The sequence below is a fragment of the Corvus hawaiiensis genome, chromosome 5 (genome assembly GCF_020740725.1).
Source record: "Corvus hawaiiensis isolate bCorHaw1 chromosome 5, bCorHaw1.pri.cur, whole genome shotgun sequence".
NCBI classification, from domain to species: Eukaryota; Metazoa; Chordata; class Aves; order Passeriformes; family Corvidae; genus Corvus; species Corvus hawaiiensis.
The window spans coordinates 9,666,893-9,691,135 of record NC_063217.1 but is presented as its reverse complement, the minus strand read 5'-3'; the positions used below and the strand labels follow the sequence as shown (position 1 = coordinate 9,691,135).

Below are 24,243 nucleotides of genomic sequence, written 5' to 3'. Positions count from 1 at the left end.
ATTTCTTTTATGATTCTGCTTTCTATTTGCTGTAAGAAACATAAAACTGGTATTTCCTAGAGAAACTGAAATTCAACTGAATCTACCAAAGGTACCAGTCAGATACAAGGAGTCTGCTGTCCCCAGCCACATCTTTCCCATTGAAGCTGGATAGTAAATGTTGGTAGCTGGTCATTCATTACAGATGGGGTCTTACTGAAAGCATTTTATCTGAAGGCTTTTATTTACTTGAAGTCTGTCTTTTGGGCTCTTCTAGGTACTAGTAGAGTCTTACAAAGTCAAATTATGCTGGACCCTACACCTGATAAGACATTAACAGTTTTACACATTTTAGGAGGGGATAGGAAGAGGGGAAAATACAGATTGAGTGCAACCACCACAGTAGCTGGAAGTGCCAAATCCCACAAGATGTCCTCTGATCTCACCAATAACAATCAGATTACAAATAAGAAGTAAATCTGTACAAAGGACACCTGCTTTTTATGTTGTGTCCAAGGCTGCAAGCTGTATAAACTATCCCAACTACATGCAGCTTTAAAATAATACATTTTATGCATTATCATATGAAAAATTAGACAAAAAGGCCTGCCTTACCAGATTATCAAGCATTCGCATAAGAGCTTCGAACTCCTGTTCACCAATCTGCCATTTTGGATGGGATACAGTACCCTCACCTGCTGGAGACTCAGGGGAACGAGACTTGGCTTTGTACTTCCCAGGATCAAGAAGCACTAAGTTGTCAGGTCCACCTGCACTGGCCAGGGTACGTACCTTAAAAACAATAAAGTCATCTTTAAGTTTCTTGTGAGGGATGGGGTGAAAACAACCAAAAAACCCCCTAAAAACTTGGCATAAACCCAGAAGAAATCTAGTTCATTTTAAAGCTAAAAAAATGAATATGCTTGGGTAACAGTTGTCTTAAGTCTTTGAAAATACCTGTCTTAACGGGCAGCATATATCAAATTGATGGTTTTGATACAATACTGGAATATTGTCAGTGAAACCAATTTTATGTCCTCCCACAATATAGTGATATCACACATCATTGTGATAGTTTAGATCAAGAGTTTAACCAGTAAAGCATGCAATTATTAATCTGGAGGTTAATATAGCAGGCTGTATTATTCCATAACATCTTGAAGTTCTTACTTGTATTTCACAGGCAAGCACTAGGTTATGAATATAGTAGAAAGCCTCCTCAACAGTCTCTCCAACTGATACTAAACCATGGTTTCTGAGAATAAGGACCTAGAGAGACATTGAAAGAAAGTTAACACCAGTATGTCAAGTATTTTCTTACTCTTGATTAAAGAACATTTGCTACTGATTAAAGAACATACTTGTCACACAAACACACTGCCCCCCCCTCCTTTTTACTTTGATTCTCGATGTAACTACTGACCTTGCTTTTAGGCCCCAAATTTTTCTGAATAACCACCTTTTCTTCATCATCCACTAAAATACCATGGTAATCATGATAAGCTACTTCCCCTAGAGAAAGTGCTTCAGGTGAAATTGGCAAGAGACCACACTTCATTGCAGAAACCTAAGAAATATTAAAACAACTGATTTGATTTCTTGCAACAGAAAAAGTGAAAAAATACACTGATGAGAATAATAATAAAAATACATTTTTCTGTACTATATGAATCTATCTCTACAGGTATGGTACATACATAGTGGCATTATACTCCATCCTCAAAGACTATTTTTGATAACTTTTGGTTTGGATACAAAAGTCACATTGATTTTGGGTCTGTCTCCATATGTCTCTTTTTGCATGACAGCAACATCAGTATAAAAAGACTCAAGAAAAAAACCCAAAGAAACCACCAAACCCCCAAATCAACTCTATGCTTCATTCCTTTCACTCCATTCAGTTACTTCCCCCTCCTGCCCCCATGCCAAAAGAAGAACTTTGGTGACACAGGTAATTCTGCAGCACTACAGGTAAAGTTAAAGAATATTTTTAAAAAGGCTTCTCTGTAATTCACAAGTTTAGGAATTCGATCATTTACCCTTAAAATGGTTGTATTAACCTGATTAATCAATTAATTTTAAAAAAATATCATCAGAATGTGAACACTGAAAGTCACTCTCAGAACATTCCAGAGAGGCAGAACTGACTTGCAATCAGTTGCTCCAAAGAGATATTGGGAAAGTTTCAAATATTTCAGAAAACCTTGATAAACTGTGCTTTACAAAACCAACAAAATACAAATACAAAACAAGCTTTTATGACCCACTGTCAAAAGATCTGGTCTTTTGTGGTAAAGGACACACATAAATGAAATACATATTTTCCAGTAATAGAACTCAATTTACTATCTGACCATTCAGGTAACAACCCAGTAAGGACAGGTTCTGATTCAAAGAGAACCATATTTGAAGACAGACTAAAAGGCTCTCTGCCCTCCAAAAAGGAAGCAGATCTATGATTAAGGGAACTCATCTATTTTCCCTTTGGGAGGGGTGGGGGAACAGGACACACCCAGAGCTTACCGCTGCTCCTGCTGGCGTGTGGATATGGACAATGCATTTGACATCAGGTCGAGCTGCATAAATTGCAGAGTGCAATGTAAAACCAGCTTGGTTTACTCCCAAGTTAGTGCTTCCACGATCAACCACATCTCCCTGAATATTGATTTTAACCTGGGATTGGAAAGAGTTATTTTCATAATCAAGAGTTTAAAAAACTGAGTTAATTCAGCATCTACCACTGGGGCTCTAAAACTAGTGTCATCATCTATATTTGAAATGCCTAAAGCTCCCCTCAAAAAGCTGGGCTCAACAGCCAGCAGCTTTCAAGGGCATGAGGTCATTCACTGACCAAATGACTCAACACCTCTTTACAGGTAGATCAGCTGGAGGACACCTGGTGGTGAACATGGGCAAAGAAATCTCTCTGAGATACCGCAGCAGTACCAAAACCAGCCATGGTCAATAGAAGTATTTTAAACATATTACACAAGAGTAAAATATTCTCTAGGATAAAACTTAAAGTGACATATATATTCATATATACATGAATATTTTACAGCTATGTAAATAAGCAATTGCTCACCAGACTAGATGCAGTGACTTCACTATAGAGGAGTCCAAAAGGTACAATAAGGAAGTGCTCTTGCTCAGAATTTACTCTGGCCTAAGGATAAAACAAGAATAAGAGTTACTAGGAAAATTTTATTAAAGCATACAAGAAGACTCCAAACCATTAAAGTTACTTTTACAGCCTGATTAGTGAATGGGCAAGTATGCCTACAACATGCAATGTGACTTTCATGTATGCTACAACAGATAAAGCACAGCATAAGTTAATTAACTCATGTTGAACACAGAGATGGCAGTTACATGCCAGAATCCTTCAGATTGGTGGAATTTAGTAACCCCTTATACTCTGTTATAATGACAACTCACCCACTATGGATAAAAGGTACAATACTGAGAGTAATGGGGGAAAAATGTGAATTGGTTTAGTTGAATGAGTTTACATTTCAACGGTATTTCTACCCTAGTAAAACATAGGGTATGAAATAGAAGGCTGTGAGAAAATGCAAGAATTTGGCCCACAGATCCAAAATATCTTGATGCCAAGAAGGGTTTCATCACGGATGCTGGTTCCTGTGAGACATCTGTGAGCAGCACAGCACACTTGCAGATTTTCTGCCAAGTATCCCAACCTTCACTTATCTTTTTGCTCTCATCTCATTCATACAATCAGGGGTTTATAATATAAAAATAATTTTGGCTTCAAAGCATTCACATCTTGGGATGCGTATCTTAAAATCTGTACAATGAAAAGTACAGGATGTCTAGATAGTTAAGGTGACTCTTGATGGTGAATTAATAGGCTTCCTAAGTTTTACTGGACACATGAGACAACTCCCTACTTCATTATGAGTCTACCCAGCATTTGGGTAGTTTGTATTGTGGTTTTGGGTTTTTTGTTTGGTTGTTGTTTGGGTTTTTTAATTAAAAGTTATTTATGAGTTTTGCATATCCCTGAGATGCAGCTACTTTATGCTGCTTCTGCTTCAAGTCTTCTACTACTTGCAACACTAAATACATATATGCTTTGCTACAGCTCTACTGCAGGGAAAAAAAAAATCAAAATAAGTAGTTGTGCAGTCATGCAAAAGCTTCTAGCACAGCTCTAGTTTCCTTTACAATCAGCTGGGAACATGCTACAGCACAAGAGCCTTAAACTAAAGCAGTCAGTTGAAGTTAACCTGTACTTTTATGAACCACCAAAGTAGTTCTCAATTACAGAAGTGTAAATGATCTAGAAAAATCTCTTAGTTATTTATTCAAGACAAAAAACAGGTATTATTCAAAATTCCCCAAAAGCTAATAAGAAAGCTCAAATGGAAGACAAACAAACAGTGAGACTCACAAACCACTTTGCTTTAGGATTAGATCCAATAAACAGCTCATGCCCTCAAAGCAAACCAAGACCTGGTGAATGATGTCTACCTTCTGTAAACCTGTAATCTCAAATTCTGCCTGACCCTGGAGGCACCCAAGTTTACTCTACATTATTGCACTTGACATGAAAACCCTGGAGGTACCCAAGTGTACTCAACATTATTATACTTGGCATGAAAGCTCTTGATGCTCTGTAATTCTGCTTCTGCATCAGAACTGCATCAGTCTGAACAATTCTGCATACAGTAACTGTCAGTGATTGATAAAGATCCAAAAAAAAAACCAACGATATTCCACCCAACTCCCTGATATGCCAAGATAGGAATTGTGAGAGTGTAGGGTATGCCCAACCACTGCCCTGAAGGGACATCTGCTGAGATAAGGAGATTGAGCAATCTCCCAGCAGGACCCCCTTGGGAAGGCAGCTACTCTTCAGTTACGGCGAGAAGACGACAGAGCCAGAATCCTCTGGGAGACCCTGTGCAGATCCTTTGTAGCCCATTGGCCTTTACCCTCTAACCCCACCCCCTGTATCCCTATAAAGCCAGCCCCCTGCCCCTGCGAGGGCAGAGAGAGCTCGTCCCTGGCTCCCCTTCACCGGAGTACGGACCAATAAAGCTGCCAATAAAGCTGCCTCGTGCGGAACAGCTACACGGGCTTCTCGGCTCTCTCTGGTCTGGCCTGGAGGCTGCCCTGCAGAGCTGAGCTGAAATCACGAGCTGATAATCACTTGTTGGGGTCCCTCCCCCCGCCATGTAGCTCTGGGAGAGGGGCCCTGGGGGGAGACACGGGGTTTCCCTGCCTCTGCTCAGCCTCGTTCCCATTGGTTGTTTTGTGTTCCCCTGCGCGGGCAAGGACCCTCGGGCCCCATGATTGAGCAGTTCCTCAGCAGAGCCCAGGCCATGCGGCTGGAGAAATAAACATCTCTGAAACATCTAGAAAGAATCAGTCCATATATATTTCTTTTCCACGGGCCTCGTTGTTTGATACATCGTGTTACAGAATCCCCACCGTAACAATCACTAAAGAGCTGACAGCTTCTGCACGGGCCCTCCTAGCCAGCAGCTGAGGGAAGACACCGATCCTCGGGAAGGCGATTCCTTTTGGAACCATCTCTCCGGACAGGTCACCTCCTCCTCGGTCAGAGCTACTGACCCCTAACCAGCTGTAATACGAGAGTATATGCCATTCTCCTTTAATATACTGGCTTATGACCCTCACAGAAGGCTGTTGTACCTTTTCTCCTACTTCACAAGTGCACTGGCACAAGCTTTTAACTTGAATGCAATTATCCAGTAATTACAGCATCCACTCAAAAAAGAGTGAAAACCTGGAGTCAGACACCAGCACTGCATGAAGTGGTAGCATTCACCACATTCCAAAGGGGTGTCTTAGTACTACTTAATAAACATAACAACCTTGTTCTATATCAGCTTCTGAAGATACGATTTTTCATTCACCTTTCAGAATGCTGTTCACTGGAACATATGCAGTTTGTAAAAGACAGGAGAACTATGATTTGGGACTGCTGCTGACAAACCAAGAGCTTTCCAGTACGTCTGCCATTCAGAAGTGTCTAAAACACTTTCAGAATCTCATTTTTCAAGTGCTTTGATTGTCTCCCACCTCAACCGGTATCTCCTCTATCGATATCTGCAATGTGCTCCTCCCCAAAGAAAGCAAACTTGAGGAATTCGACCCCAATCACAAGCCCTTGCCTCAACCCCTTCCCTTGACATGCTGCTCTTCATTACATTTATCTTTTTATCTAAATGTACAAACATTCCCAGGGCTGAACTTCACACTAGAAAGCCATTTCCAAACCTGCTTGCCCAGTAATCTTTTCATTGCATTAATGTCCCTTTTACAAAACCAATCCTCCTGTAACATATGAAAAATCTGGGGGTGGCACAGAGTTGTTTACAAGATCCATTATGTTGGAAATGTTCTCTTACAAAAGGAACCGAATGATCTAACCAATACTGCCTCGATCCTATGCCTGCACATATATCATTTATCATCTTCATCTGTTCACAAATAACGTCTTGAAATCTCAAAAAGCTGTAAAAACAAGATCACCGTATTTCATTCCGACTGCAACTAGAAGAACTGAAAATACATAAAGGACAAACTCTACTATGTGGAATAAAAAACAATTCAGCTCTGTTAGGACAACAATTGACAGGGCTGCACACCACAGCTGTGACTTTACTCATGAGATTCATGTTGATCATTCTTCTGGCGTATAAAACCTCCTTGATTTGACCTCCTTGTCATTATTTTTATGGATGCCAGTGATTACTCAGTCACAAGGAAAATTGTTGGCACGCTGCATTAAGCTGAGTAGCTCGCTCATGTTCAGAAATACTATGGCTTCTTTTTCAGAAAGGCTGGTACCTGAATTATAAAATTCAACTAAATGACTAAGAAGATATTCTAGTACTTAGCAAAAAAAGCAAGAAAACAAAGAAATACAATTATTCAAAGCATTTGAGACACTAAAAGATTGAGTCTTTTGGGAGTCTTAATTTCATCCTAAGAATTTTCATGTACACTCTCTTAAAACTCTATTCAGATTTTGGTAGCTGACATCCAAGTTGAGATGCAATGACAAATCTCTTTACTGTTCTTCTGCTTTCAATACCACTTTGCTCTTCTCGCACACAAAGAGAAAATGACAGATAGGGAAGGGAAGCAATTCTCTTGTATGTTAAAACAATTGGTTCAGTTATTTGTTGATTCAATACTCACTGTTATATGATTGTAAATAAGCTGAGACCAGCCAAAGAGATCTGCTAATCTGTAGAAAGCTGCCAATTTACATCGTAACAACTTCTCCCCTTTCTCGTAAGCGATGGAATCCGATCCCCTCAGATCATTCACTGGTGTTACCATGCCAAGACCTGAAGAGGAGAACGGGTAAAAAAGCACAAGGTGGGTTGCGTTCAGTATCAGTTCAAACCTAGCAACATGCACCACTATTATAGTGGTTGTTCTTACTGGTTTATATGAACATATTGACCTAAGAAATGGACAGCAAATTCTCATTCCTATAATGTAATAATTTATATTACACAAATATATTGACAATCTTGAGCAAAGTTATTCAACTTTGGTAGACTCAACATTCATTTCCTTCCCTACTATAAATTAGTGCTAAGGTCACAGTGCATTCCTTAGCAAAATATTTTTTTCCTCTCTCAAACCAATGATTTGTAAAATCATGTAGATGTAAAAAAATCATGAAGATGTAAAATACATCTTCATAGTTTAAAGACAAAATGTAATCCTAAATATTCCACTTTTTGAGACACAGAATATTCCTGACAAGGATAATTACACACCTAAAAAGATGCACACAGATTCATTTAATTAATAAAAATTAAGTACAAGCTAGAGAGAAGATTATGGTAAATAATACACACTATGCAGTGAAATTAGAAATGTGGTTAAAAGTAACTGTGAAAAAACAGAACCAGGCCATGCTACAGTCAAAACTAAAGATCTATTTTGGAGCATAGGCAAGGATTTATTTTATCTTAACACAAAACCTGTGTGTACATGCATTCGCACATTCTGGGTTTTTTCCTTCTTTGTTTTGCTAGCTGATGTTTCTTGTCTAAAGCTTCACTTAACAGGAGAAAGCTGCAAACAGTATTTCAATGGCAAAAATAATTAGTTTCTAAAGACCTTCACTGTTACCAGACTACTAACCAGTGTTTTATTTTCCTGCAGACAAACCATGTGGTAATTAGCAATATTTAAATATTTAAAATTTTTATTAGGACTGACATATCAGGCTTATTTTTCAATTACGATATCATCCTTGAAATAGCTTTTGATATAAATTATATACATGAATCACATTGCATACCACCGCGGCATTTAGAAACGAATCTATTCATGTGTTCAGTGTTCGTGTGAGCAGAACACAATAGCATTTGACCTTCACAGTACTTTTTATTTCATTCACACTGCCTTCATTTTAAGCCTTTCAAGAAAAGAAAAAAATTAATTCAGCTCTGATCACTGAAGGTGCACTCACTCATGTTTAACGCAGCCATTCCGCCTTGAGGTGCTGCAGGGTAGACATTTGGTACGTGTGTTGTCATGAAATCCGCAATCTGCTGTAAAGCCAATAAACCTGTTGGGTTCTTCCCCTTCTTAAACTGTTCCTGGATCATGGATTCCAATTCTTCACAAAAGGCCTAGTAACAAGACATTGCACGTTGTAATGCACGTTTAAATGAACTTCAGCCTTTCATATTCAGCTTCTATTTAGCACTTTGATGGAACCATCCTACACCTCTTCTGAAAAACACCGCAGGGCAGAATTACTGGTGCATACTGTAACTTCAAAACATTGCTCTCTGGAGCTCCAATTATATGAGTCACTCGGGGCTTTTTTAATGGAAATTCCAGCATTCTCTCTTCAAGTAACACCAAAAGTCTTTGAGCCTGCTAATACGAATTTCTGGAAGGAGGAGAATGTACAATCGACTTGAACACAAAATGTGAAAGTAAAAGTAGCAGAACCAGAAAAGAAAATCTGTCACTGTGGCTCACAGGGAACTGAGCACCAAGAAGGCATCCGGGAACACAGAAAACAACGAACATTAAATTTCTAAAACCTGTTTAGATGAGGGCTTGTAGGGCTTGTTTATATTTTTCCTGGGGTTTTTTTGTTTGGGTTTTTTTTTAATATATTTTAACTTGGAAGGAAGAAAACAAGTTTTTACCACTGCTGATAGCTCCTGCTTTTGACAAGAACGCTGGAATTTGTACCGAAAGAGAACTACTGCAATCATTAAGTGATTATTTTTTAGTTAAGTGATTTATTAATATTTTGATAAATCAAATGGGTTGACTTAATAGAAAAATTGTGAATGTACCACCACATCTCTATTCCAAATGAAGTTATGTCACGTAATGTTTTGTATCTAAAGTCACCCACTAATCATTACAAATGGAACAAATGTCATTTTGGGAAATCTTGTTTGTGTACTTTCTCCCCAAGGGAACATCTTCAATATTAAATGTCAATCATTCATATTTCATTATTGTGCACCTTTCAGAAAGAGATATATAAAAATATTTCATATGTCCAAATCCCAAAAGAAAAACTGAATACAGGACAGACCTGCCTTGTATAAGCTACTCTTAAGAAAGTCACATGTAAACGAATATATGAAACCAGTGAAAAAATGTCTCAACAAGGATTAGATGGAAAATATGAAAAAAATGTCAATGATTATATAGAGAATTCTGTAAGCCACACTGAAGAGCTGCTTCATGAGTAGACCATAAAAATTCAAACAGATAGCATGAGGAAAAAAATAAGGAAAGGCCAACAAGAAAAAAGAATAGATGGATCTAAGATACCACAAAATTCTCCAATACTGTACTGCTAGTAAAAATAAAGGTATTAAAGTTGTCACTTTAAAGATGAAGCATTTCTTTTTTCTTACTGGGCTTTGAAGAATCATGGAGACTCTCTTCTTCTGTTCCATCATGTTAAAATCCTGGCGAAGGTCAGGTGCCATATTTCTCTCTCTCAAATATTCTGGATTATTTTCATCAACTCGATCAAAATACCTCTCTTTATGAGGGGCTGTTGTTGGAGGTGGTGAAGTCACCACCCCCACACCAGAATCACCATTCATAGCACAGTTTTAAGGAACCTGTGAAGAAGGACAGAGAAGAGGAATAAACAAATCAAGCAAGGAAAATATTCATGTGTTTCTACTTTCAAAGTAATAGTTCAAATCCATCTAAAATTAGCACATCTTCCCAAATGAGAAACCCTGTTTGTGCGAGTGGAGAGCAACATTCTAGAGTAGGAAAAAGGATCTTAATATACAAGATCAGAAAAGTAGGCTAGCATATGTGAAAAGTCTAATATGCTACATAAGTTCATGCAACACAAAACTAAAATGAGAGCTCCCATTTAAACTAATTTGTTTAAGTTGTCTGGCCAGACTGATATTTAGAAGCATGGAAGTCCTTCAAACCTTCTCAGAGACAATTACAGAAGTTCCAGACATGAGGTCTAAACTCATTGGTTAGGGGCTTTTGCCTTTTCATTTTTTCTTAAAAAGCTAAAGCAGACATAAGAAAAAGAATATTGCATAAATCAGAAATTAAATCATCACTGAAATTAGTATATTACACATGTTCATTAATACGAAGAATCAGCCTCACCAAAACATGCTTGGACTGCCAACACATTTCTGGATACAAACTCAGAAATCCTGACTTTGCAACCCAAAGTGTGCTTTTCACATTTATTTTAGGTCCATGCAATAACATGCACATCACTACATTAGCATGTGGTTTTTGGAATCTGGAAAGCACAGACACACACAGCCCCCACTCCCTGATCAGGGTTCCTTTCAGTTTAACATGTTGTAGTCAGCAACTGCCTGCATCTACCAGAAAGGCTGAAAGCTCAGCCAGTATTGCTCATACACACCTCCTTCTTCCACTCACAAGAATTCCTTCGTGTAACATTATCCCAGTTTTCTGGGCACAGTATTACAACCCTCATTCCAAAATCCTTCTCAGAAGAATTTTGAAGCCTTCCACTAAAAAGACAGTTCAATAAAGCCACCCTCACAACACTTTGAGATTCAAGCCTCCAATTCCTGGTCATCTGACATATCAAATTACAACTAAGTAGAAAAGACTGTATATATCTTAAGTAATTATTCACCATCTACATCTATATTAGTAAGTTCTTATATACGTCTCCATTCTTCTGCCATTTTTGGATTTTTCTTAGGGACTCATCTTAAACTGGTTTTAATTTGCTTAGTAATTTATTTGCATGCTTATTAGCTACAACCACTTCAGATGTGTATGCACACAGAAAAGGCAAGTTTACATAAATTTTGAAATGCAGATTATGTTAAACAAAATCATTGCAATGAAGAAAATTATCAACTTCAAGACTCCAGAATTAGCAGATTTCATCCTCTTTAATTCTTACATTAGGAAAGAAGTTTCAAAATTCAACTCATTTCCTATATCAGGATGAACAAACCACTGAACTGAGACACCATGAGCAAAATAGTCTTTTCCTTGACTCTGCAGAATAGGATACTACTATGAAAATCTATGTTAGCACTTAAATGCTCAACGATTTCCACCCACTGAGTTACTAAATAAACACACAAAGACACCTCTGCAGTGTTTCAAATATTTAATTTTAAAGTTTAGACTTTAAACATCATGGTTGATTGTTTTCTTTATTTTTTAAATTGCTCGCTTTCCTTCACCCAAGGAGAAAAAGGGTGGAGCAAGAAGAAGTAATGCTTTTATCCGCAAGGGAAACAGTTTAGGGTACTAGACCTAGGAAATTTTAAGCAAGTGAAGGTACAGCAAAGTAGACCTCTCCTTTGGCAGCTTCAGATGTCTAATACAATCCTTCCAAGTTCTTTTCCTCCTCACAACCTCTAGGCTGCACCATCTGCCACTTCCTTCCTCAAAAATACTTTTGAAGGCCTGTGAACACTTTTTACAACCTTCTGAGCTCTATCAGCCATACTACTGCCTCTGCGTCCAGGGCTTTGTTGAAAAACAACAGTTTGCAAGTTTGCAAAACAGTTTGCAAAAACAACAGACCCAAACATGTGCCTTACTCTCTTACAGTAGCAGCTCATTTGGCCCAATCAAAGCCTGAACTTCAGCAGCCTCTGCTTATCAAAAAAAATCTGGGAGTTTAGAAACAGCACAACAGCAAGTGAAGACAACTGGAACCACTTAAGTAGTTCAGACTTCATACTGTACTCTGCAGAGAACAGCCACAAATGTGTCTTTACTTAAAAGCAAAGCATAAGAAAAGGAAGAAGTTTGAGCTTACCACCAGCAGACAACAGCCTGCTCCTGCCTGCTGAGACATTTGATGTTCAGGCTCTGTTTAAGTGTCATGTTGTTTATGTGCATGCACAATCGTATTTAAACTGTACTCACATCTGCAAACGTAATTTTGCATTTAATTATTTACACTAATTCCATCTTACTTTCAGAGTACCAAAACGTATTTCCAAACGAATGACACACATAATTTATTCACTGTTTTCTACTCACATTGGAGAGAAGCTGGTCCCTAACAGCCTGCAAAGGGAACATGAAAATGGGATCACAGTGTCTTGTGAAATTTGCATTACTCCTCCATTCAAGCACAAGATGGCATTCAAGAAGGTCTTGGGAAGCTATTACTACTTCACCACTATGTAGTGGCAATAATTTCACATGAAAATCAATGTTTAACATTCAGAGATCATTTTATATCTAAGGTTAAATATCTATTTCATAGCTCAGTTTTGCAGACACCCAAAATTAATGGCATCCCCCCAGCAAGGTCTACTAATTGTTTTAACATAACTGTAATAATAATTGTTTGCTTTAATGGCTGTCAGCTACTGATGTTAAAGGGATTGACTTTTGAACTAGAAGCAGACATCGTGACAACACTTTGCAAAGCCACTGAAATTTATTTATTAATTTCCTTGAAAGACTCTTTGGGAGTAAGGCATGATGAACTCTCCAGTAAGAGCTTCAGTAATATGAATACCAATAAATAAATAAAAGGAATCTGAACAGTGAAGCTGAACACACACGGGGAATGGCCAGTGGTTCTGTAAACTGGAAGGTCACACTGAAAATCACAACAGGCTGCCCAGGCAGCAAAAAACCCCAAACAAACAAACAAACCAACCAAACCAACCAAACAAAAAAACCAACCCAAAACCGCCTGTCTTCACACCCACAACACTTCAGTACAGACAGTTTCTTTCTGACACAGTGCACTACAGCCCCCCAGTAAGATAAGCTGTAATGCCAGAGGACTTTCTGCCACGATAAGTGTTTCTATGTGAGAGCCTGTTCTAACACAACTGTGTCAGAAAAAGCCACACCCTTAACTGAAAAAGCCATGGATGGAAAATGTTAAGAGCACAGAAAAAAACCTTCTGCCAGAAGCAGTTAATATCAAGTATAGACAGAGGGAACAGGATCTATTACTATGGGGAGCAAAGGAAAACAAACAGATGTGATAAAATCCAAACAGCACCTTTTAGTAACAATTACATCCATTCTTCTAATACCTATGTACACATAAACACTGTGGTGGTCAATGGACCAGCACATCAAAGGAGAGCCAGCAGCCAACACGCAGCACAACGTATTTATCACGGGGCATGCGGATGTGTGTGCAAAACTGCTATAAACAGGTTGGTTGTGAAATACTTTTAGGAAACCAGGTTTATAAAATTTATAGCTCATTTACAGGTACTGAGCACTGTTTACAAAAAACATTCTGAAATTGCTATTAGTATTTCAGGTTACTTTTGTTATTCAAAATCCCCTTCCTCCCCATTCTTCTCTAACCCAACAGTTTCATTAAAGGATTCACCTAAGACGAATGTCACAGAGTTGTGCTACAGAGTTTAATTTAAACAAAAGAATAAAGCTTTAGAACAGAAAGACCATAAAATTTTTCACATTAACATCCACAAAGAAAAGTCTTAATTTTTTTTCAAGCAACTTGCATTCTTCAGTACTCAGATGATGCATATATAGTCAAAGAAATTTAAACAGGTAAGACAGTGAATAATATTCAGTAAGAATCTACAATAAGTTAAGGGTACCTAAAAACCTCACCCTGAAATCTGAAAAATTATATAACTAAAAGCCCCAAAATTGATCTGGGTTGGGATCTTATTGTAGATAATAAACGTATTTAAAACTTTAATATGAAACTCATTTTGATGCATGGAAATTGGGACAAATGTAAGTACTTATGCCTTTGATAGCTTATAGGTTCAGTGTTTCTAACCAAACCATCATAACAAATATTATGTGAACATTGGAAGGATTTAAAATGCCTCACAATACGTACACTAGCAGGGACCAGCTAACTACATTCCTTGGAAAAAAAAATCTTTTGCAATCACTTAAAGGCTGGCTTTGTTTTGTGGTAAGTTGTAATGGGTTGTTTTTTGCTGCTCCACACCCTGAGGAAATAGTTTTTTACTAGGACTTCAGTCAATGGAATTTGAGCTAAAGGCTCCCTCCCACCAAAGGACTGAGGACAGCTCTCCACATCAACACAGCTTTAAGTCTGCTGAGACCAAGTCAGAATAAAAATACACTCTGAGAAGCAGGAAGAAGGTTGTGACAAGGAAACACGAAAGACTTTTTAAAAAGTTCAAAATACAGTGCCTCTTCACAAGACAGCACATGCAAAAAAACCTACTACAATTTGGGGTTTGTTTTAAGTTTCAGAGCATTATCTGATCAAAACCTTAAAAAAGCAAGTTACTTCAGAGAGGAAGAAAAAAAAACCAAAACAAACCAAACACCCCAAACCTGCTTTCTTCCTGATAGCTTACAGTTTGTACAAAATAACATGCAAGCAGAACACCTGTATGGGACCTTGTGCCAAATCTGCAAATTAAATGAACAGCAAACTTCTCAGCTGCTGCATTCCCAGTCACCACCACCAAAGATCAGGAGCACTCAGTTCCAGAATATGTCACTTTTGAGACCTATTCTGACAATGATATAGTAATTTGTTTTGTATCCATTTTTTTCTGACAGTTCTTGCAACAAGTTATCTCCACTCACACCAGAACTATGCCACTATGTCTAACAGAGGTGAAAACACATTTGACAAGAAGTTACTTGGGAAAGGACAAAGGGGTAGAAAAGCAAAATAACTCACTTTCTTTCCTGTTGTGCAATCAGCAGTCTTTGAGGAGTAAAAGTTACCTAAAAATCTCATGCAAGTGACAGGTCAGGCAGCGTGCAGGTAGGGGGAGGGAAGTGAGCTCTGTTTTGGATGCAAGCACAATAGGACAGGGGAAAAAAATGCAAACCAGTCATTTTATGGCCCAGGAAAGAGTTGGGGGAATACAGAAAGCTACAGAGATTAAATTACTTCACGGGGAAGTCACGAGGTGACAGGAGGGAGGAAGAGGAAGGGATGGATCGGGTCAGGCAGCACTGGGGTGGGGCAGATAAAAACCCTGAGAGGTAAGTGAGCCACTGCAAATAGAGTTAGAGTGAAAATTAAGTTGGTGGGGAGATGACCAGGGAAGTATGGAAGCAGAACATCTATCTACAGGAAAAAAAGGTTTCATTATCACTTGGTGTCTGCAAAAAACTTTAAAAGGTTGCACTGCTAACACTTCACTCAATATTCTGATACCTTCTGGTACTTTTTCCGATTTTCCCTTACTTTAGAATAACATTTGCCAAACTTTCTCCTTAAAAAATTAATATAACTACAATAGAGAAATTATTTACGATTTGCACTACAATTTCCATAGTTTTCAATGACAGCATTTTGGCACCGATGACACTGGATTTGTTCTTGCCATTTCAAATGTTTCCGACTGAACTTTTAAAAGGAAAAGCTGGCATTATCTTAGGAAGTCAAAGAACAAAGAAAGTAAATCATGACTGTACTACTTACTCGACAACGTACTCAATATCATGAACAATTATATTATTTTTTAGCAAATGTTCCCAAGCTTATGCATCTTCAGAATTTCCTCTGCTCTTTGTTTTCAAAAAGACTATTTCATGAACAAGAACAGTTATTTATCTTATATTGAATGCAGGAACCCTCATTTTGCTTTTTAACAGAGATAATGCAAGTTAAATATGGGACTCTGAAATTTAGAAAAATCCAACACTAAGTTTATATGGCCAAAAGTATTGCATTTTATATTTGTAATATCATGCTTTAGTACCTATGACAATAGTTCAAGAAGCAAACTGTGTTAGAGAACAAGAAAACAAAATAGACCAATTCTATTTGAAATCCACTGACTGTTTAAGCAATTATTTCCTATTTTCACCTTCTCTAAAACACTGAAATCAGAAGCCTAGCACAGTGGGAAGCGAGTGAACTCATGGTAAAAAACCAGGCTAAGCTGCTGTGTTAAGAGAACATTTAAGAAGCCCCCATGATATAACTGTATCAGGTTGTAAAACAATGTAATTGCTGCCTCGCTTTCCCAAAGCCAAATGAAGCAGGTGGTTGGGAAAAAGCCGGAGCAGTTTCACAATAAACAAATCGTGCCAGACCTTTCTGAGCACCTGCAACAAAATAACAGTTTCTGTCAAAGTAGTGAGAGCAGCAGATACTGTTTAACAAACTTCAGCAAAGCATTTGACACTGTTTCCCACAGCCTTCTCCTGGACAAACCAGGAAGATACTGGATGCTGGACTGCAAAATGGGCAGGAAACTGGCCCAACAGGGTGCACTCAGAAGGTGCAGGTCAATGGCTTTAACTCAGTCTGGAAGCCTGTCACAAGTGGGGGATCCCCCAAAAATGATGGCAGGACCCACACTTTTAAACATCACCACAAATAATCTGGATGACAAGACTGGGAGCACCATCACCAGGTTTGCTGATGACACCACACTGGGTGGTGAGGTGGATGTGTCAGAAGGATGAGCAATCTCACAGGACCGGGACAGGCTGGAAGAGAGAGCTGGCAAGAAGAGCGCAGAGTTTAACAGAGACAAGTGCAAGGTCCTGCAGCAGTGACAGCACCAAAGAGCCTGGCACAGGCTGGGATCCTTTGCTGAGGGGAACCTGGGGGTCCTGGTGTACAACAAGCTGAACAGGAGCCAGCAGTGAAGCTGCTGCAGCAATGAAGGCAAATCAGATGCTGGGGTGCACCCACAGGAGCACCACTAGCAGAGATGAGAGATGTGACCATCCCAACCTACCAAGAGCTTGTCAGGCCACACCTGGAGTACTCCTGTGTCCAGTTGTGGTCTCCACAGTTCAAGAAAAGGAACAGACGGACTGGAGAGGGTCAAAATGAAAGCCATGAAGATGATCAAAGACTGTAGAACCTACTCTATGAGGGAAGCCTAAAGGAGTTAGGTCCTTTCTCCTTGAAGGAGAGAACACCCAGGAGGGACTTTGTCACACTTTTCCAGTATTTAAAGGCTGGCTACAAAATGGATGGAGTATCTCTCTTCACAAAGAGCCGCATGGAGAGGACACAGGGCAACAGGTGCAATTTGCACCAGAAAAGGTTTCATCTTGATAGAGGAAAGTCATTTTTTACACTGAGAACAATCACCAGAATGATCTCCCCAGGAAAATAGTGGAACCCCATCAACTGGAGCTATTCAAGATACAACTGGGCAGGGTGTTGGATAATCTCATCTAGGTTCCCTTTTCTACAACAGTTTGGTTTAGATGATCTTTTGAGATCCCTTTTAACCAGGGCTGTTGTATGTTCTGTGATTCTATTTAGCATAAGCCCACCTAAGATTTATGCCAGAATTTAGGTGGGCAGATTCAGCTGAGATATTTGTTAAAGATAGCTGTCTAAATTCTGCAGAAGTTTCAGTATATATGGGTCAGAATTCAAAATTCAGTCCTTGCAAACAAAAGGGGAGAAAAGCCAGCACTAAAAACGATAAAAAAGCTAAAATAGAGAGGTACTTTCCCTGCTTTAATAAAGGATTTTAAAGGCCAAAAGTATCAAACTTTTAGAAACAGTAATCACTTAACTCTCCTCCCTGACCTGGAAAATCATCGTATTCCTGAGCTTGGACACTGCAGGAAGCTGAGAATGACGCACGAGGAGGAACGGGGGAGCACATTGTGCTATTCCTCCCCTCACTGGAAGGTACAGTTGCAGCCTATGCTCACCATTGATACTTTGTTTCATGTTAAACCCTAATATGATTTATTAATTTATGATGGAAAGATCAAATTTCCAATTAACAGCTCGTTCCAAGCTAATTAAAAATGGTAAGGGTTCCAAATCTAAAAATTAAAAATAAGATTTAAAAAATCCCCTTCAAATGGTTAACTTATATCTCCTATTAACAAGGTCCCTGGTTTCTTCCCAGCCTTTTAACTTCCCTTCCCCTCTTCCAGTCCTTTCCTTCTCCAGTTTTCCTGCTACGTAGTTTAAACAACAAACAACAGAACTGCCATTTCTAGCCTCAAAAGATTTTGCGAAAAACTAACAGTTTCAAACCTACTTACTACCTCAACATCAAAATTACCTTGGTTTTACTTCTTTGACTCAGTGACTTAATCTCCTAGTTCCATACACTTCCCACACAGCATTTCTGGAAGCATTCAGTACCTAAACTCATGAAAGATTAGGGAAAGTGATAACAAAAAGCATAACGAAATGTCATATGTTCATAAAATACAAAGGAGCTCTCTACATAAGTATCTTAAACCACAGACACCTTAAGCTTTTCTGCTGAAACTCTAAGAGCTTCACAAATGTATCACAAAACTTGCATGCAAATGACAAAACAGGAATTTCACCAGCGTCTTTTGCATTTCTCCAGGCACAGTGTGCAAGTATGAATTCTGCAAACTCATCATATATTTTTCCACTGATTCTTATCAAGGAGCACCAGTGGTGGTTGTGGCAGCAGAGACACTTCTCCTTTCCACTGCTTCAGTGTTTATTAGCCCCAGAAATAATTCTTTACGGTTCAGTGAAAAATATGGGCTTCAGTGCTACAGTTCAGGGCAGTATCATGGTTTTCAGATAAATTTATTTTATGAAGCTACTCCAACACTGAGATTAAAACCTGCACACTGAACCTCAACTTAAAGAGCCCCCCCAAAGTAGTCCTCATAATTACACTGCCAAATACCACTGAGGCTGATTTGCCTAAAGATTTATTTCAGAAATCTGATTCCCAATTAAGATAAGTCTCTTGATTCTGTGGTTTTTACTTAATGATAGTGTAGCATCACAAAACTCAAAACAACACAGCTAATGCAAAGGAGTACAAATGGAGACAAAAACTATGTCAGAATTACTCAATGCTGAAAAGGCAAAATTAGAAGCAAATTTAGGAGATGTCATAGATCACTACACAAAAATTGCGAAGATTATGCTGTGGCCAGGTGTTCTACTGTGATAGTAAAATAAAATAAAAAACAGAAGTAGAAAAATAACCTTCCCTAACTTTAAAAAAAGCCCCCCACACACTACTAGAATATTATTTCAACTGCTTCAATAATAGACATGAAATATCAGAGTTCACGGAAGGGCTACAAAAATGATCTGGAGAGTAGAAGTGTAGCTTGTAGGATCAGTAGCTTGACATATTTGGTGAACCAGGAAGACTAACTGATCACAGAGGTGACAGGGCCTTTCAGTCCTGCTAACAAAAGTAAAGAGACATTTTAACACTTGGGAGTGAATAACAGACATTTGCCCTTGAACAGAGATGGAAACTTCCTGACCACATATACACAATACTGAGTCAATAACTTTGCTTTAAAAACCTTTGTAAAACACACATTTTAATACAACTTTCAGAATACCTTCTACTACCTACCTGCACTGAGATCAGAGTCTGCTCTGAAATCTGTGAACCTGCCCTTCCTTCTCAGGCTTTGGGAAAAATAAGTTCCACAAGCACAATATGTTCATGTTACTTGCAGCTTCCAATGCATTTCCAGTTTTCCAACACCTTTTTTTTTTATAGCACCTTCCTCTGCTGGTAGGTTGCTGACAGCTGGAGACTGAATGTCAGACTCAGAGACAGAACCAAAAATCCTCCTTAATCCTTCTCCTATGCTCAGGCCAAACTGATCAGGCTTGCTATCAGGACAAATTTTCTGTCAGAACAGGTAGGATATCTTACTATTTTTTAATGATCTTCAGTAGCACAAAATGCAAACTCCTGAATCATTCAGGCATACCTTACCAGAAAAATTTCAGCTACAAAACCTACAGAAGTTCCAAAATACCTTAGGAGGTCTGACTGGCTTCTTTGATGCATTCACCAGTTTACTCCATGGAAACTGACTTGCTCAGGTTAATGTTTCTTAAAAGTAAGTTTAACAGACTGTAGAGTAAAAAGGGTTGCACAGGAGACACTGTCACTCTGTGCCTTACTGACAATTTGTTGAAGAGAAAACGTCAGTGCCAAGTATTTTTGCAGCCCGCTTTACTTGGGACAATAAAATCCACCATTGATGTCACAGAGACTCAGCTACACACACTGAACAGTACTGCACAAAAGCGAGTCAAGTCACTAATTTACACTTTCATCCTCTACTTATGCAGAAAAATATCTGAAAGCAAGACAATGTAAAATTAAAATATTTTCACACTATTAAAATTCATGGATGGTGGCAGCAGTACCAGAAAATAAGAGGATATTTATTTTTGCCATCATACAAATAAAGAAGTTTAACCCAAATACTGATTATTTTTAGGTTTCTGTGAACCCATATGCACTTCCCAAGCCCCACACGAAACACACCAATAAGCCACTGCCCTGAGATTTTTGAACACAGGTCAAATCAGATCACCAGCTTTCCAAGGGCAGGGCCCCAGCTTTATCCAAGAAGTAAAGCTTGATCAGCACGTCTGACCTGAAAATGAACACTGGCCCTAAAATGAACTCATAAAAGCTTCTAGGCTTCTAATTCCAAGACTGAATTTGTTAAAAAAGCCTGCAAATGTACACGTAAGTTTCTTTAAGAAAGAGTCACCAATGCACTGAAGCAAAATTAGATGTTTAATTTGCCAATGTAATTAACCAGGTAAGAAAATGTCCATAATTTCCATATACACGCATTTGGAATCATGTTTTCCTAGGAAACAACACACTTAAAGCCATAAAAGTCCCCAACTTCCATATGAGTACTTCACATAGCCCCCAGAAGGAAAGCCATCTGCACCTACCAGAGAACAGTCTACTGCTGCTTCACATTAGAGCAGCTTCAGAGAGATGTGCAGTGGTTGCACCAGTGGCTTTAGGCAGAAATGAGAACTAAGTCAGCACCTGTGCTTGAGGGCAAGGTTTTACCTTGTCCACTGTAAACTTAGGGGGTGCTTCTGACACAGCAGTTCAAGAGGAAGAGGACACAGCACAGGCTCTTCCCCACAGCACTGGGGAGGCTGCAGCACTGCATGAGAACTGTGGAGTTCAGAAGCTGCTTTGGCAGAAGACTCCAGAGCTCCTCTGAATGCAGCACACAGTATCAGTTTCAAATTGTCTAAAACATGCTGCTGTAGCTGCAGTGATGAGGCAAAGAAAAGCTTTCTCCTTTCCTCAAGATTTTCTTTTGACCTCAAGGATCAGCAAAATGAACAAGGCCCCTCCGCTCTGCAATATGACCACAGCAGCATTGCTTCACTTTACCCATAAGGTTTTACAAGTAAATTTTTCTGATGGCATTACCCACCACTCCCCTTCTTTTAAATAAAGGAGACTGGACATTCTAAAATAAGATGTGAAAATCTAATTTTATTTAAATGTCTGTTGGGTTTTTCAGAAAGGTCATACTAGATCAGTGTCTGGGGGAAAAACCAGACCCCACACATATACCCAATGCACAGATATAAAAAAACCTGAAAAACTTATGCTTAAAATGTAAAATAACTTTAATGCTCACCACTGTCAAACCTTTCAAAAAGCACTGTGACTAACAAAAGTTCCTACAAATGACAGAAGAACTTAAAACTCATTTTTCAACTCATTCAAGGAACAGATACGTCCCTTAAAAATGCAAGAAACTTTTCAGTAACTTTAAGCATTCACATCTAAAATACTAGTATCATGATGTATAAAGGATCAACTGAATGCAGCAGTGCATAGCTGAAGTGGCCCCATTTTGGCCAGGATCCAGTTATTTTCATGGAGATTGAATAGCAAGGCATGAGATTTCTGCAGCGTGTTGGCAATGAACAGAACAATGTCATTTAACCCTCTCAACTATTCTGCAGCAGTAACTTCTTCCAGAGCAGCTGGGTGACATTTGGTATCTTTATTTTTTACAGGGGAGAAAAAAGTAGTTAGACTCTTTTTCCCCTCAGCTACATATAAATAGTAAAAAAACAGCCTTAGACTTGTTAAAGCTATGATTTCACTTTATGCAAGCAGGAGAGCTATTTCATGGGTTTGGTTGGGTTTTTTTTACTTACTCATTTGGGTACCACCCTCTGGAACAGAAGATGTCCTGGGATAAACTGATCAGATACGAAAGTCTCAAACCAGGTTATTTTAGATTTAAATAAAATTGCATTGACAACGTTAGAGCAAATTTACAAGTACTGTATTCCAAGGGTTCAAATCAGCCACAGAACTTTTGACAGACCATGAAGGGCACCCTCACACTTGACAGTCTGAGTATACAAACCCCACAGAGCAGTAGCAGTGAAGGTGGCTTGCCCAGAATCCCTCTGAACTGCCTATGGACACATAGGAACAAAGGCACTAAGACCCCGCTTGTTTGTCTCACCTCTAATATGGAAAAGACTACACCTAAATGACAAATTTTCCATTTATTATTACTGTTAGGAAGCCAAAGCTAGAATGTTTAAAAAAGGTGAGTAGGAAAAGATTCTCTATGCAGGTTTTATCCACAAGACATCTAAATGCAAGTCTAGACTTACTGGAGTTCAATAAATAAAGAGTGAAGTTTTGGGGTTTTTTTTCATCAAGAAAGTCTACTAACAAACTGAAATTCTAAAATTCAAGCACATGAATTGACAGATTCTGCTTTTCATTTTACTCTGATCGTGGGTTTTATGGAAGAGTTCTGAAAAAAGGACTGCAAAATTTAAATATTCTAGTCCAATTTCTTCATTCACCATAAATTATTAAACCTTAATAACAGCTCTTACTTAAGCTCTTACACATCCTGATTTTGAGACAAGACATTCTTATTCAAGCAAGGGCAAACAAAAAGTGCATAAGCAAATCAGTTTTGCTTTCTAGGCTGAAAAATATTGGTATGTTTTCTACATGTTACAATAAGGAACAGTGTCACTAAAGTTAGATTGTACTAAATGATAGCTAATTTTGTAATGGTAAGGCATCACAGTCATTAACTCTGCTTGTGCTGTTCTCTGGTCCTGCTCTGAGAGAGAGAGTCTTGGAAAAAAATAGAAGTAACTTGCCTGTCCATCAACAGTGATAATTAGTTTTCAGAGAATTTGACTCTTTTTTTTAAGACTTTTTTTTTTTAAGATCTTATACTTCATGATGAAATTTTCACTTGAATCAGAGGTAGCCTAAACCTGTCCTTTTTTATACAATATCACATTCTGTTGATAGGTTTATTAGGCAAGGACATCATAAATCTTAAGTATACTCTGGCAGCATTTTTTGCTACTCAAAATTATGTAATAATCCCTCATGATCAAATTTAAGAATTACATTAATTTCCTTAAGTTTTTCAGGAAATGTTAATAAAGTTATAAAGAATCAGTGTAGCTGCTCCAAAAAATTAGGAGAGCACACAAAGAAGGATGAAGAGGCTAAGTACCAGAATGTGCCACCACTTGGCAACTGCCAGAAGGAGAAATTCAAGTTTCTTGACAAATTAATGACTGATATACCTATAACTTTGGAGAACCTACAACACATGCCTCCCAAGTAAAAACCCTTCATTATTATGAGACCTGTTAGTTGAGATTTTTGAGATGGAACTAACCTGAATATTCATTACTAGATGCATGAATTCTGTAATTTTTTTCTGGCAGAGTATCCAAGTAACTCAGAAATTGCTCCATGATTAGAGAGTATGCACGCATTCTGCTGCAACCAGCGACTTTGATATATAAGCAGCACAAATGTTATGGATGGGTGTGTTACCAGTTCAAGCAAGAAGACAGTGAATCAAAGTACATAAATAAGGTGGAAGCTTAATATGAAGACTAGAGAGTTCAAGCAGGCTTGAATCAGGCAGATGAAGGCAGCAGAGATGTTGAATTTTTCATTACTTTCTCCTTCACGTTCCACTTGGGCTTTTCTAAGTGGCACCCCCCCCCAGTTCTTCTAT

General features: G+C 38.5%; 1 protein-coding gene across 14 annotated transcripts in view; it reads right to left on the bottom strand.

Annotated features, from left to right (window-relative positions):
- Positions 1 to 24,243, bottom strand: part of ADD1 (adducin 1) — a 63,234-nt gene that overhangs the window by 22,277 nt on the left and 16,714 nt on the right. For all 14 annotated transcript variants that reach the window (XM_048303928.1, XM_048303932.1, XM_048303935.1 and 11 more), the window contains exons 2-9: positions 9,894 to 10,106; positions 8,471 to 8,633; positions 7,177 to 7,328; positions 3,065 to 3,145; positions 2,503 to 2,652; positions 1,403 to 1,546; positions 1,150 to 1,248; positions 595 to 771 (exon numbers count right to left, since the gene is read on the bottom strand). In XM_048303928.1, the coding sequence (XP_048159885.1) occupies positions 595 to 771; positions 1,150 to 1,248; positions 1,403 to 1,546; positions 2,503 to 2,652; positions 3,065 to 3,145; positions 7,177 to 7,328; positions 8,471 to 8,633; positions 9,894 to 10,088 (1,161 nt within the window). In that variant the 5' untranslated portion in view covers positions 10,089 to 10,106. The remainder of the gene's footprint in view (positions 1 to 594; positions 772 to 1,149; positions 1,249 to 1,402; positions 1,547 to 2,502; positions 2,653 to 3,064; positions 3,146 to 7,176; positions 7,329 to 8,470; positions 8,634 to 9,893; positions 10,107 to 24,243) is intronic.